At 40.0% G+C, this 16,347-nt stretch overlaps 1 protein-coding gene across 1 annotated transcript in view; it reads left to right on the top strand.

Annotated features, from left to right (window-relative positions):
- Nucleotides 1–2,171: 2,171 nt before the first annotated feature.
- Nucleotides 2,172–16,347, top strand: part of BLTP3B (bridge-like lipid transfer protein family member 3B) — an 89,429-nt gene continuing 75,253 nt past the window's right edge. The window contains exon 1 of the mRNA XM_058568585.1: nt 2,172–2,416. Coding sequence (XP_058424568.1) covers nt 2,373–2,416 — 44 coding nt within the window. The 5' untranslated portion in view covers nt 2,172–2,372. The remainder of the gene's footprint in view (nt 2,417–16,347) is intronic.

Raw genomic sequence — 16,347 nt, forward strand, 5'->3', positions numbered from 1 at the left:
ATAATAATAATAATAAAAATAAATAAATAATGAACATGTGCAACAGATTTATTTGTCATATTAATGAGTGAACTAGCTTTATACCCTATCTTCTTGGTTCTTGCATTAATATAAGTTAATAAATCTTTGATGCACGTTCATTATATATTTGTATGACAGTCATGTTTTTAAATTTTTGAAAATTATACTTGGATAATTAAAAAGCAATTAACCAAAATGTAAACTAATTTAAAACACTGAATTTATGTTGGTTTTGTGACATTATGTGTTCTCTCAATCCAGGGAGAGTAAAATTGAAATTATTACCATGTATTTTCTCAATAAAAAGATACTATAACTACAATTATTAACCTGTGGGGTTCTTTGAGACTTATTACTTTGAAAAGGAATCCATGTTTTGTTCTAGCCACAACATTAGGCCACTTGCCATTTAGAAGAACTTGGACACTGACACTTCTGTCCTTTTTCATAATTGTGTTCCATCTGCCTGAAACATCATTTTCTGCCTAGTGAATTAATAATAATAGCTACCATTCTATTGTGTCTGGCACTCTCTAAGTCTTTACCTTCAGTAGCTTGATTAATCCTCACAACAACATCATGAAGGTAAATAACGTCATGGCGCTCCAGAAGTTCAATCCTTTTCCTATGATGACATAGCTAAAAAATCCACAGAGCTAGGTTTCAAATCTAAGTCTTCGACTTCAGGATCAGTTTTTTTAAGACATTAAGCTGACTTAGTCTTATCTTTGAAGTAGTATCTCCATTGTAAATCCATCTCTGACTTAACAGGATAGAATGAATCACTCCCTCCTTTGTGTTCTCATAGCACTTTGCTTCTGATTTCAACAATACTAATGATAATAATAATAGCACTTATTAAGAGCTTGCCACATGATAGACATTTTGTTGAACACTTTATATGCATAATGTCATTTAGTCCTCACAAAATTCTGTTAATTATTTTTAATATTTTCTCCAATAGATGAGGTAACTGAGGCTGACAGAGATTAAATAACTTGCCCAAGTTTACACAGCTACAAACTGGCTGAGCTAGTATTTGAACCAGAGTCTACTGACAAGAGCACCAAGAATCTACCTCCCATGCTAGGCTGTTAACTCTTCCACGGCAGGAGCAGGTTTTTTGTTTTTGTTTAGGCAACCCTAGATACTTGAATAGTGCCTAGTTTATAGTGCATGATAAATGTTAAGTGAGTAAATAGTCAACACACATATATCTCCTTTCTCTTTGAAAAGGGCCAGGTTGTTGGACTATGTGTAAACTACTCCCCCCAGAACCCCACCCCGCACATACCCACACACCTTCCTGATACATTCCTCAGAGGCAGTGTAATTTCTTACCCTCTTTTAGACATCTCTGGGGGGTCGTTTTCACCTCTGAAGAAAGGTGGTTTGGGGCTGGGTGGGGTGGAGGTGCAGAACCTAATAGTTTTGCCCGCTATTTCAAAAATTTCCTTCCTTTTTACAGAAATTTTTAAGTGAAATTTTACATCCTTATTTCTTTAGATACAACAACCTAATAAGGTGGGTAAGGCTGATATTATTAACCTATTTTGTAGATGACTCAATTCAGGCTAAAAGTAAGGAAATTATTTTAGCCAGGTTAACACAGCTAGAAAACACTAGAGCCAAGAACTGATTTTAGGCCTTCTAATTCCCAGGTCCTGGACTCTATTTAAAGACACGTTGTCAACTTTTCCTTCCCTTAGGACTGGAATGACCAAAGGAAACATTAAATTGCAGCATTTAGTCGGGGGAAGGCAGAATGCCTTAGCAAACGAGAAGACACTGAGGAAAGAATATGAAGAAAGCCGAGTAGGCAAAGAGAGCAAAGCAAGCAGAGCAGTTTGTGGAGCAAATTCTGAGGAAATGAAAAAGAGAAGTGCACGTGGAAGGATTCAGTGATGGAGGAGGAACATGACCAGAAGGTGGGGAGGGAGGACTAAAGCCCAAGGTTCTGGGATTGGGAGTTAAGCACCCACGGGCGTCAGGACAGAGGACGACTCGCACCCGAGGCCAGGGCCAAGCCGGCGGGGCCGCATGCCTCGCGCGCCTGCCCGGACTCTGCGTTGCCTCGCCCCGCCCCCTGCCGGCCCCGCCCCCGCCCTCCCCCAGGTCTCTTAGGTGATGCTGCAGCCAAGATGGCGTCGGCGGCGGCCGCGGTAGCCTGAGCGGGATGCTCGGGACCCTCGGCGGCGGCTGTGGCCTCGGCCGGGGCCTCAGGTCTCTCCCGGACGTGAGCGCTCAGACGCCTCTCCTCCGCCCGGGGTAACCCGGACAAAGAGGAGACGGCCACAGGAAGGAGGCAGTGAGGAACGCAGAGAGAGCGCGGCGCCTCCCGCCCCGGCACCATGGCTGGGCTTATCAAGAAACAGATCCTGAAGCACCTCTCCAGGTCAGTGAGAGCCGCGCGCGTGGGGGCCGGTCCGCCTCCGCCCTAGCCGGCACCGGAGGCAGGCAGCGGCCTCGGGGCCAGCGGGGACTGGCAGGCATGCGGGAGGCGAGCCTTGGGCTCCCCGCTCCAGGCGGGGCAGGGGTCGCAGCCCCGGGTCTGCCGTCGCCGGCGGCGCCCGGGGCTGGCCTTCACGAGTCAGCCCCCGGCCGGGTTCTCCCCCGGCGGGCTCGCGGAGGGCGGCCGAGGGAGGCGGCGGGGCTGGGATCGCCTCTGACGCGGCGTCTGGGGGCGTCCCGAGACCCCTGTTGGTGGGTCTGCGCGGAGACTGGAGGTGGCCTGGCGTGCCCCCGGTGCCTGGTTTCTGTGGTAGGATGACCCGGAGCTCGGTGCGCGCCTACACTCGGAGCAGAGCGACTTCGTTAACTGAGGGCGTCTGGCGCAGTGTGGACTCCTAGGGCTGAGGCTCGTCCTCTCAGTGAAATGTTAACCTTGTTATTGTGCTGGATTCACCCCATCTCGCCGTTCCCGCTCCGGTGCATGAGAGGGTGTGCCTGTTTGGACAGTTAGGATTTGTTTTAGGTAAACAACCAGAGTTCCCAGCTTTGGCAAGTTCTTTCTGCAGTCGTTTTGGTTCCACATCCTTCTTACAAAACAGTTTTTTGCTTTTTTAAATCTGAGACCCATAAATTCAGGGAGTCAACATCTGCGGTGATAAACCCACGATTTTGTCATTCTTTCCATTTCATAAGGCGGTTTTAGTCAGAAACATGACTCAGTAACGCTGGCAGTTTGTGACTGCTCCTGGCTTCTCCATATTTGTCTCAAGACACAGGCTAGCTGTAGGATCTTGTTTCCAAGTTGTTAGAGATTTCAAAGCGCTTGGTTATGAGCCTTTTCTTTGTTATTTGTAAGTTAATGATTACTTTTAACTGATTTTAGGAAAAGACAGGTATAATCATGTTCTTGTATAGTAAAGACAATTCTTGATTCTCTAGATCGTTGTATACCACAGGTTATATATTGGGGAACAAAATCAATATTTCTATGATTCAGCAAATATTTTCCTCACTTGTAATGCTGAATAATATATAAACAGTTTTTTAAAAAGTAACAAATTATAGCAGCATTTATGAGTATACGTTTCTTAATATTATCACTAATTGGAAAGTTTCTTTTTAAATTGTGTATGTGGTCCAATACTGAATTATCTTATTTTGGAAGAAGGTTTTATCTTTATTTTGTATTTTTTAGGTAAGGTCTGACTTATCAGATGTCCTCCAGCTGTTGTCATACTCAGTTCTACAAAAAAATTCAGACCTACAGGAAATGATGTCTATATTCTCACTCTCCCACGGGTGATGGTGCATAGCTAGTTCCATTCTGGATGCAGAGGAGAAAAGTTTATTCAATCAATGAGTGCCTTAGGGCTTTAGAGTTTAATTCTCTTGTAGAACTCCAGTTGAGAAGGACTCTTAAAAATTAATAGCAAAGATAATGGCTTACTTCACACAACAGACAATACCCACATATTCAGAATAGAATCTTTAGGATTACTTTTTCATCTGTGTGATTTCTAAAAGCTGCGTTGTAAATAGTAATCAGGATTTTTTTTCCAGAGATGAGTTTTTGAAACACTTGAGTTTTCAGTTATTTCATATTTCAAAACTTCCTTAACTCAGGTAACTGAAGAGTTTCAAATTCATATTCTTGGTTAATATATTAATCTTACTGCTATTGCTGTCATCTCCTAAGAAAAGTACAGTTATTTCTAAATCTAAAGGACGACAGTAGACTAAACAGGGTGGGTACTGTGATAAATTATAATCAAGTAGGGATGAATTTTTGAAATTACCTGAGTCGAGCTTAATTTTACAAATTATCCAGTAATGAAGATGTTACTGTGTTGATCTAATCATCTGGAATACAATTTAATACAGTTTAACAGGAAATACTTAGAACATATTACCTTCCAATAATACACATTTCATATGGCCAGTGAATGCAACTTATGGCACCTTCTTTTTTGTGTGTGTGTGAGGAAGACTAGCCCTGAGCTAATATCCGATGCCAATCCTCCTCTTTTTAGCTGAGGAAGATTAGCCCTGGGCTAACATCCGTGCCCATCTTCCTCTGCTTTATATGGGGCGCCGCCACAGCATGGCTTGACAAGCAGTGCATCTGTGCGCACCCGGGATCTGAACCTGTGAACCCTGGGCCACCGAAGTGGAACGTGTGCGCTTAACCACTGCGCCACTGGGCCGGCCCCCTGGCACCTTCTGAAAAGACGACTTACCTGACCATGCTTTTCTCTGTGGCACTCATCTTCATCTGTCTTATATTGATTTATTTGCTGTGTGTCTGTCTTCTCCATTGAATGTAAACTCCATGAGGGCAGGGATTTTTGTTTTGAGTCTAGCGTAATATAGGCACTCAACAACTATTTTTTGAATGAGTGCATGGATGGCACTAATGAACTGACTCTCCCTCACATTGTAATTTTTTTAACTGAGGCAAGTCTGTAAGCCACCAATATTATCACAGATACTGGGTATGCCTAGTTTTATTGTAGTTTTAGGAAGCAATGGTTAATTGAATCATTGAGTAAATACATTGCCTTCGGTGTCCTGGAAAGGAAGGACTAGGAAAATGACCCTTTATATAGTGGTCTTCCAGAAGGAAAACTGTCTAGGAACCAACAGGAGAAAGAGTGCTTACACTGAGCCTTGACCAATGGTGAAACTGTAAGATTAAAACCAGTGTTACCTGGATATAGGGGCTTTAGAACTGGTATATTGGAAAACTATGAAAAAGAAATTGTTCTTAAAAGATTAACAGATGCTTTAAGTAAATACTGAATTATTTGAGAAGTGTAAATCTATATACTTGTTCTCTGCCTAATGGTTGTTTAGTTTGTATCTCAAGCATCTCTTGAATTGTTAATAAAAACAGTTTGTGTGCTTAGAACCCATCTGAAACTGAATAGGGAGTGTGTGTGTATGTGAGAGAGTGTGTGTATGGTGGGGTGGGGGTTGGAGTAGTTACATTTTAAAAGAAGTGAAACAGGAAAAACCTTTGAAGGAGAAATTACGCTGATCTTTCATACTATAACTGGCACAGAATATGTTTTGGAGGCTTCTCTAGAAGAGTATTTTTTCACAAGGGAATGTTAACAAATGTAAGAAAGGGAATAAGAGCAGGAGCTACCCTTCAGCTCAAGGCCTCATTTTCTGTTGTGTGTATGTGAATGCTCAAGCAAAGGTGAAGAGGGGGAAAATAGAAGCTGGAAGATGGAGTCTATTTAAGCCAGGACCTGAAAAGGAGTAGGGAATGTTTAGATACAAATGCCTCCCCCCCGCCCCGGCCCCCTGCTCAGGGCTTACTATGCTAGGCACAAGGTTTACTGGGGGGGTAGAACAGACATACACCACACCTGGGTGGAGTCTTTGTATAGTTTAAAGCAGTGATTCTCAACCAGGAATGATTTTGCCCCTCAGGGGACACTTGGCAGTGTCTGGAGATTTTTCTAATTGTTAGATTTTGGGGGGCCGGGGATGGAGAGTACTGGCATCTAGTAGGTAGAGACCAGGGATGCTGCTGAACATCCTACAGTGCACAGTCCTCCACAACAAAGAATTATTTGGCCCAAATGTTAGTAGTTTTGAGGTTGAAAAACTGATTTAAAGTATACATATGTGTGTCAGATGATTGAACTAGAATACTATGCCGGTTAAGGTTATTTTGTCAGCAAACAACACAATCCTGCTCTGTTTAACTTAGGTAAAAAGGGAAATGTAACAGAAAGCTGTTGAAGTGGGTTGCAGAATCAGAGGAAGGGCAGGAACTAGCTGGCTCCTAGAACCTCATTGGAAGAGTTTACATGATTGATATTTCGGACAAGATAATTCTTCGTTGTGAAGCGCTGCTCTATGCGTTGTAGGATGTTTAGAGGTATCTCTCGTCTCCGCCTACTAGGTGCCAATAGCACTCCCACAGTCTTGGCAATGAAAAATGTCTCCAGACATTGCCCATGTCCTCTGGGGAGCAAAATTACTCTTGGTTGAGAACTGTTGCTTTAGGGTACTGTCCCATCTCTTACAATTCCCAGTCTGTGAACTTTGCCATCAAGTTTCAGATTCCTGGGAGAGAGAACCTGTTCAGCCCAGTTCAGTTTATCCATGGATCAGTTAGCAGTGGCAAAGAGTTACACAGTAAAGATATGGTCAGGGGGAGAACTCTTTGGGGTCAGGTTTGCTGCTCCACTTGGTGTCTTTAATAGGCATGAAACTAAATTGGATTTCAGAGGGCCTCATTTGCTATGTTAAGGAAGCTGAGCTTCATCCTAGGAGGTGACTGCTAGTAAAGAATTCCAGACAAAAGAGGGACGTGATCATTAAAGATGCCTGGTTTTCATTTTGGTTTTTGGAGTCCAGGGTTCAGGAGTAATTGTCCGGGATGGAAATATAGAGTCTCAGAGGGGCTCTGATTAATTTAAGTAGAAAAGCAATGTATTGGAAGGATATCAATATCCCACAGAATTTAATTGGGAAGGTTAGAGAACCAGACTTGGAAAGGGACTGGATCCAGGCCAGCTCCAAGGATCTAGGTAGGAGAAACTACTTGACGTGACATGTTCCCTAAACTAAGGGGAAGGAACAAGTAGAAAGGGAGGGCAGCCTGAAAAGATTGTTGAATATTTGAAATATTTGTTAAGGAGATTAGGAAGGGTTGAGCACTTGGAGGATCTTGTGACTGAATGGCAATGTGGTGAGAGAGTTTAGAGAGCTTCGCAATGAATTGATGGGATGCCTTAGGCTGTTTAAGGAAGGAATTGGGAGGGCAGCAGCTGATAGTCTAGGGAGAAAAGGAAAGAACCATCAGGGATTGGAAGTTTTATCTAGGTGAAAGAACAGTTGAGAAAAGCAAATGAGGGAACTGGAAGGATTGAAGGTTTTGTCTGAAAGTTTCATATTAAAGTTTAAGATTTTAGAGGTAGAGTAGGCCTAGTTTAGGGCAAGGTATTATTACCAACTGAACTCTCTCCCCAGCCAGGGAGAGACCTGAGGAAGGAGACCCTTCTTCCTCTTGGGGTTCTTCTTCTGTTCAGTGTTGCAACTTTTTTTTTTTTTGGTGAGGAAGACTGGCCATGAGCTAACATCTGTTGCCAGTCTTCCTCCTTTTGCTTGAGGAAGATTGTCCCTGAGCTAACATCTTTACCAGTCTTACTCTACTTTATATGTGGGATGCCACCACAGCATGGCTTGATGAGCGGTTGATATGTCCGTGCCTGGTGATCCGAACCTGCAAACCCCGGGCCGCTGAAGTGGAGCATGCAAACTTAACCACTATGCCACTGGGCCGGCCCCTTGGTGTCACAACTTTGAAATGAGACTGAAGCTGAGCCTTCAATGGCCAAATGGAGAAGTGGGAACTAAGTTCACAAATCAACTTCTCAGCTCCTGGGACAATTAAGCAGCTATTATAAGGGGTCAAAGTAATGAAGGGGAGGAATATTCATAGGTATTTGGGGAACTGGACAGGCTTTTTCGGGAAACGGGTGCCACTTCTTTTCTTTCCTTATGTGGTTGTATCCTGCTGTTGCTATGGCAGTTGTAAACTGTCATGGGGTTGGTGTGTGTGTTCCGTGATATGGTAATATATTACAGTGAGTGTATAATAAGCTGCGGGGTCTATGTCAGGTCAAGTCAGACTGCCTTGTTGCCTTCCACCGGTTTTAACTGGTTTTGACCATATGTCTCAGCCATCTCCTCCTTCCTCTCTTTGTGGTTTCCTGTAAGCTAGAGAGAGTGTGTTAGGCTTGTTCTGAGCAGGGTTGTGGTTAATGTCTTATGGGCTCGGTGGGCCCAGTAACAGTATCAGATAAGTCCATGAAAGTGAATTGCTGAAGAGAAGTTAAGGTGCATGTAATTGGAGATGAATACTGCTAGGTCTATAATAGTTCCTGTATTGGACATTCTTAAAAGGAAATACAGCATATTTTATTTAGACTGTCGGAAATTATTTTCTCAAATGATAATATATAATTATTGATAGGCTAGTTATTTACATCTTTCACTTTTACAATAAAGCTCAATAAATAATTTTTGAGAGTTTGTGTATATCAGGTTCTTGAGCACTGGGCATTAGAGATACAAAATTGGATAAGACATGGTCTCAGTTCTTGGGAAACTTCAGTGATTCTGTTCTGGCATAAGAAGCATGAGTAGGGGCCGGCCCGTGGCTTAGCGGTTAAGTGCGCGCGCTCCGCTACTGGCGGCCGGGGTTTGGATCCCGGGCGCACACCGACGCACCGCTTCTCTGTTAAATATTAACTTTTAGGCTTATAAATAAATTTAATTTTATAAGTTTGGGGATTTTTTAAAAGTAATTTTTGGTTACTTAAATTGACAGTATTCTTTCTAAAATAATCTACAATAATGTTGATTTTGACACTAGGTATACTAGTTGTTTATTTAGCAGATATTTACTGAGTGCTACTTTGTACCAGGTACTGGTCCATATGGCTGGGGCAAAAATCTCTGCCTTCAATGTAGTTTACATTTTTATTTATTTATTTATTTTATTTATTTTTTTTCCCCAAAGCCCCAGTAGATAGTTGTATGTCATAGTTACACATCCTTCTAGTTGCTGTATGTGGGACTCGGCCTCAGCATGGCCGAGAAGCGGCGCGTTGGTGTGCGCCGGGGATCCAAACCTGGGCCGCCAGTAGTGGAGCGCGGGCACTTAACCGCTAAGCCACGGGGCCGGCCCAATGTAGTTTACATTTTAATCAGAGGATGCTGATAGTAAATAAATAAGTGAAGTACATTATATCAGTTTGTGATAAATGCTATTAAAAAAATAACACAGGGAAAGGGGATAGGAAGTGCAAGGAGGTGGGGATGGCGTTTGCAGCTTTAAATCTGGTGATGGAGAATACTTAATTGAGATGGTGGTATCTGAGAAGAGATCTGAAAGAGGTGGTGGGAGCAAATGCAAAGATTCAGAAATGGAAGGTTGCTTGTCATTTTTGAAATATATCGAAGCTGCAAATATAGGTGAAGTGGAGTGAGGAGTGAAGTGAGTAGAGGAAGATGAGAATAAAAAGAAAACAAGGGCCAGATTTTCTGGGGCCTTTAATGACTGGCTTTTACCCTGAGGGAGATTGGAAGCCATTGGAAGCCTTTGAACTTAGGATCACTCTGCAGCTGTGTGATCTTGAATAAATAAGAGGAGGACAAGGGCAGAACAGGAGCCCAGTTGAAAGCGTTAACTATGCAGGTGAGGAAGATTGGCTTGGACCTGGGTAGATGCAGTGAAGTTGTTGAGATATAGTCAGGTTCTGGATTTTTTTTTGAAGGTAAAGCCACAGGCTTTATGCTGATAGATAAGATGTGGATTGAGAGAGAAAGAGAGCAGTCATGGATGACTCCATAGTTTTTCACATAAGCAACTGGTAAGATGGAGTTGCTGTTAACTAAGTTGGAGAAGATTGCAGGAGGAGCAGGCTGATGGAAGAAGATAAGGAGTTTGGTTTTGGGTACATTAATTTGGATGCCTGTTAGATATCTAAATGGAGATCGCTTTTATTTGTGAACTAATTTAGACTACACATATTTTAGTCTGGCAACAACAATGTCAGTGTTTGTTGTGTGGTTATCCTTTGGTTTGGTTTATGCAATAGATAATTACAGCAAAGTGAATTGTGAGTTGAATTTTAGGGGATGGATTTTTTGTTGTTGTTGTTATTAAAGGCACTATGTAGAAGCATCTGAGATTGAGCAGGTGCCCATTTCACATTAATTTCCAGCTAAAACCAGATATTGATTCTTGTGAAAGTGACTCCCAGGAGTTTGATTTGAACACTTCAGGTGAAAAGGAGGTTGGATGCTTGGTCCATTGGATGTTGTAATATTACCTACCATCCTGGAATCAGAAAGGATTTGTTCTTGTCTCCGAGAAGGAAATTATTAAAACTTTGAGATTTGTGACTCGCCCAAGTTTTGACAGGTAGTGTTGAGTGGTTAAGTCGCTAATCCAGCACCTTTTAATTTGATTATTCTACGTTACCTGCCCAGGCTTTTGTTCCCACCTAACAGTTTGCTTTTCTTTTACTCAGTTTTCAGCATTTCCCTTTTTACTCTTTTATGTTTCACCATCCTGCTGCAGTATCCCTTGGGAGATTCTTTTATGACTTGGGAATCCTTTGACTCTGCACTCCTTTGAAGCTTGGGAAACACAATTTCTCCATTCATTTCTTTTTACTTGCACAATTTTTTTTGCAATATTGCTTTTTGCAGTATTACACTTTGCCTTAATACTGCAGTTGCCAGCCTAAACATTTACTTAGTAAGTCAATTTTATATCAGTTATATGTTTTAAACTCTGCGTAATATATTACTTAGGATGAGTAATTTAATAATGCTATGAAATATTGGTATTGAACCAGTTGTATTAGTGACTGGAGCTCAGATTGAATGTAAGTTACAAGTGAAAGATTTTATGACTATTTCCATGAGTGAAATATGAGCAGTTACTGTATCAAGACCAAGTTATTAAAACAAAATTGAAAGCTGAAGCAAATATGATTCAGAATATGGAAATTTGTTTGTTTGATTTTTCAAGCATTAGACTAATGGTCTGTCTGATAATTCATTGACTTATTTTGAGGCATCTCCCAGTCAAAATGAACGTTGTGTATAAATTTTGAATCTATATTAGTCTATCCTTTAAGACTTAAAATTTTAGCTATATGTATATGTACTCTTTTATCTATAAAAGTAATGAGTAAATAAAGTAATAAGCTATATACGTAAATAGAATTCAACCTAGAATATAAGTCTTATGACAGAGGCACAAAGTACTATATGCAACTCGAACGGAAGTAGAGACAATGAGATGGAGGTGGTCTAAGTCTCAGAGAAACTTGTAAAGAGATAATGAAATGAAAGTGCAGAAACGACAGCTTGAGTGATATAAAATGGATAGTTATTAAATCTATTTTCTCTGACTATGGCATGCACACCAGAGGAATATTTAATGCAAGTATTTAGAGAAGTTAAGGGTAATTTAGGTCCTCCAAATTTGGCTGCAATTTTATTTACCACTATTATCCAATACTATACTTTTTCTCTCTCTTTTTTTTTTCATCCATCTTTTGTTGTCTTCTGTCCTGCAGCCAGATTGTCTGCATCCCTTTGTGACAGGCCATCTTCTCAGGATCGCTTCATGTTAGGCCACCCTCTCAGGCCTCATTTTACTTGTACGTCTTCCCTAGGTAGCTTTAACTAGGCTAGTCTTCACTGGTATTCGTTTTTGAAATCCATTTTTGAATTTGTGTAGATTGTCATCTTTTTAAGGGGAGAATCACCCTGATAGGCTTTGAATTCTGAGGGCAGTGACTGTGCTTGTTCTGTCGGCCATTGTGTCTTTAGCATCTGCCACATGACTGTGGTACATAGTGTTGTTCAGCAACGTTTTTAGCTGACTGGAGAAATAAATTTATACTACTTTGGCTTTCATAGAATACATAGGGCATAAATTGGTTGCCATGAATATATTTTTGGCAGGTTTAAAAAGTTGTCTCATATCCAAAGAATTTAGATTAAAAACTTTTTTGATAAATACTATAGTTCTTGAATTTACTTTTGAGTATATAGATACAGTTTATTGCTGGATCTCTCTTTGGTTTGTGGGTTACTTTTCATAGGTAACTTACTTTTTAGTATTCTCTATAAAATGAAATGAGGATTACCATTTTAACCGGGCCTTTTGGCAGTTAAACTAATTTGACAATTTGTATTTGTAGATTGCCTGTCTTTTAGTGTGCTTGTCCTAATTGGTTTCATTTAATGTTGAATTATACAGTTCAGTCTTTATATAACTTTTGTACAACATAGCTATCTCATTTTTGTTACTTAACATTTTTGATATAAAATTAAAAAAATATATATTTTTAAAAATATTAATTTAATAGAACGGTAGCAATACCAGTGGTAGAGAGAATGAAGAAAATCTTAAATGGTTAATTATCTTAGAATTTAAGCAGTGTTTGCCTTTAGTTAATCCAGTGTGAAATACAACTGTATTTTTTTAAGTGCAACACAGCTAAATATTTTTATCATATCATTCCTTTCCTCTTCCTTCCCTTAAACTTGCTCCCTTCTGTGTCCCCTGTGTACCCATTCCCTGCAGCGATCCCTGCTGGCTGTGGTGGAGATTGGTGTGCTGTGAATTTCATAATCACCCAAATGAGTACCAGAGGAGTCTAAGAAACCCTGGCAACTGACTGCTTGCTCTCACCAGGAATAGGGACCTTTTGTCTGAATTTCCTGCCCTCAGGTAATACTTCTATTCCCCATCGTTTTGGGGTTCTTTTCTTTCTATAAATGCAAGCACTTATTATACCCCACATGAAGATACTTTGAGAATATTTTCCAATTCTTATTATTTTAGTCAGATACTGATTTCATTTTTTTTTACTATGTAGCTGCAAGCTCCTGCAATTCCTCTCTTAGAATGTCTTTTCCGATATATAAGGTTTAGCAGTGCAATTAAAGTGATAACCAGTTCTTTCTGATGTTGCAAGAGAGAGTTTTATAACTTACACTCAGCTATTTGGAAATAGTAGTTAGCATTTGATCTGCTGTTTCATGGGTAAGGCTTCATAGTCTAATGTAAATAATGAGGTATGAAGGCTCTTTTGGTGAAGAGGTTGTTTTGATCAATTCTCTCATTGAAGGACTTAAGCGTTTATTTTATGTGCTTAATGTTAATTATAATCTTTATCAAAGAGATTGAAATAACTCTCATGAACAGCAGTGAATGTAGGATTCATTTTTGAAGAAGGTAAAAGCTCCTCTCCCCATTCTTTTCTCTCTCTCTCCCCTGCCCTTTTTAAAAATTCATTATCAAGGAAAGCAATAATGTTATAAAACCAGATTCCTGGAAATGGTACTGAATTTCTTTCAACATAGGTCTCAATGAAAAACTTAGAAACTCATATCATTGAACACTTCTACTGCTTGGGAAATTTACCCACATAAATAGTTTGAACCTATTCTAAAATTCTAGTAAGAAATTGATAGTTAAAGACTAACCATGAGCAGAATTGTGCAGCTCATTACCTGTTTACCCTAGGAGTAATGAGACAGTTAATAAACTTGTTGGTCATATGTTAGCTAGCAATTGTATAGGTATGATGACCTAAATATTGTTTTCCAATATTCTTGTCTGCCTTGATTCCATGCTATCATTTGGGTATCTGGATCTCAATAAAAATTGCCAAGGGAAAAATGCCAAACTTTAACTTTAGGTAGACCATTGTGGAAAGCTTTGAGATAGTCTTTAGAATATTGACAGTTAAGGACTTTTGTTGTCATGGCATTCAAGGATGGTTCTGATTTTGTATATACCTCTAGCAAATCCTCTGGGACTTTTGCTCCTGAAGTGTAGTCATAACTGTAATCCTTTGCTTTTTCTGGATTACACTTCCTTAACATATCTTTTTTGGCCTGGTTTGTGCTTGGTTTATTGAAGATGAGGTATTATGATTTTATTCTAAGTTTAAACCACAGCTATCCATGCATTTATTCAAGTCACTTACCAAGATTGATTCCTTTTTCTTCTTTACCTTCTCATTTTAATCAATTATGATTCCTTTTTATTTAAATAACTCTTGAATTTATCTTTTTTATCCTGAACCTAGCACATAGCAGACTACCTGGCACAAACTAGATATTAATAAGATTTGAATATCTTTGCTGTCACTACTCAGATTTAACTCATCATTTCTTGCATCAGTTGTTGCAACTAAGTATTCTCATTTCCTTCTGTTCTCATACTTCTTTATTCCATCCTTGGCACTGTTACCAGAGAAATCTTCCCAAAATACTGATCTTATCATTTAATTTCTTAGTAAAAATTTTTTAATGGCTCATGTTTAAGCTTTTTTTATAAAAAAATTTGCTTATAACAGTAGAATTTTTTTGTCCAAAGACATATTAAAACAGTACTCCACTGCATAAAATAGACAAAGGTAGAGCTTCTCTAGTTGAATCAGTAATTAGAGGGGATCAGCTGTCATATCCTTTCCCTTTTTATTTCTTCTCCCACGTAGGTTGAATCATGAGCAGTCTCCTTAGGGGCACTGTGGGAACAATACTGATGTGTAGGATGAAACCCACATTCCTTGGCATGGGATATGAGAGTCCTTCATGATCTGGCTTTAGTCCATCTTTCAAGGCATATCATTTCTTTCCAAACTACCTGATGCCTTATATGTCATCTATGCCAACTGTGTGATCCTATAACCTTGAACCTGCTGCTGCTCTGCCTGAAATGTCTTCCTCTGCCCTATTCACCTGGCAAAAACTTACTCTTAAAAACAGCGTAAGTGCTACCTCCTCCATTAAGCCTTCCCAAAGCATTATTCTTTTTAACAGAATTGATCACCTCTTCCCTTGTGCCTCCATCTTATCCTGTTCTCATTTTTATTGTAATATCTGTCACACAGTGCCAGGCACAAATAAGACCATAACGTACTCCAGTGATTTGTTTATGTGCTTGTCTCTAATATTAAACTGAGAGGTCTTTGAAAGCAGTAATTATGTCTTATTTCTCTCAGTTACTTGAGAGCCTAATCAGTGCTCAGTTTTTACCATGAAGGCTGATGTATGTCTAGTTGTGTCAGATGTTCTTATGTTTCAACAAAATTCAGAAACCCAGATTTTAATGTAAGGTCTACGCATTTTAAATGTCAGCCACAAATTTAGGTCTTTTAAAACACTGTGCAGGCTAGACAAAACATATCTGTGGGCAAAATATAGCTCACAGTCTGCCAATTTGCAGCCTCTTCCATTCTTTAAATGTTTATGTGGAAAAACTGGTTAGGCAAGACTGGTTGAATTTCTTTACACACACATTACAAAAATAACCAAACCAAAGAAACTTTTTGATTAAGAATGCTCAAAAAAAAAAGGGTAATTTTTTATGAGCATGCCTGATCCTTGTTCCATTAACACTGTAGGTTTCTTTTCTTTCTTTTTTTTTTTTTTGTGGTGCAGACAACTGTCCCTGAGCTAACATCTGTTGCCAATCTTCCTCTTTTTGCTTGAGAAAGATTGTCCCTGAGCTAACATCTGTGCCAGTCTTCCTGTATTTTGTACGTGGGACACCACCACAGCGTGGCTTAATGAGCGGTGTGTAGGTCTGCACCTGTGATCCGAAGCCGTGAACCCCAGGCCGCTGAAGCAGAGTGTGCGAACTTCACCACCACTGCACCAGACCGACCCCTAGGTTTCATTTTTTTAAAAAATAACATGTACGCCTTAAATATTTACTAAGCCTCACAAATTGACATTGAAAGCTCCTTGAGGTTGAGAATTGCCATATACTCCTATAATACCTAGTAAATGTTCAGTAAATATTGTTGAGTTGAAAATTGAGCAGTGTGATAATGGAATGGTAATTGATCCTAAAATACCATTGAAGTTAAAAATTATACAAATTTGGAGCCAGCCCTGATGGCCTAGTGGTTAAAGTTTAGCGCTCACTGCTTCGGTGGCCTAGGTTCACTTCCCAGTTGCAGAACCACACCACTTGTCTGTCAGTTGCCATGCTGTGGTGGCAGCTCACATAGAGGAACCAGAACGACTTACAACTGAGATATACAACCATGTACTGGGGCTTTGGGGGAGGGGAAAAAAAAAAAGAGGAAGATTGGCAACAGATGTTAGCTCAGGGAGAATCTTTCTCTGCAAAAAAAAAAAACAAAGACAGAAAAAAAAATCTTAAAAAAAAAATTATACAAATTTGATTATAGTCTTGGCTCTGCCTTGGTGTGACCTTTAGCAGTTGACTTAACTCCTCTGGGCCTCATATTCTCTACTACAAAATGAGGACTTTGGATTAAAGGAACTTTTCAGGTGCTAAAA

Source organism: Diceros bicornis, chromosome 25 (assembly GCF_020826845.1).
Source record: "Diceros bicornis minor isolate mBicDic1 chromosome 25, mDicBic1.mat.cur, whole genome shotgun sequence".
Taxonomy (NCBI): domain Eukaryota; kingdom Metazoa; phylum Chordata; class Mammalia; order Perissodactyla; family Rhinocerotidae; genus Diceros; species Diceros bicornis.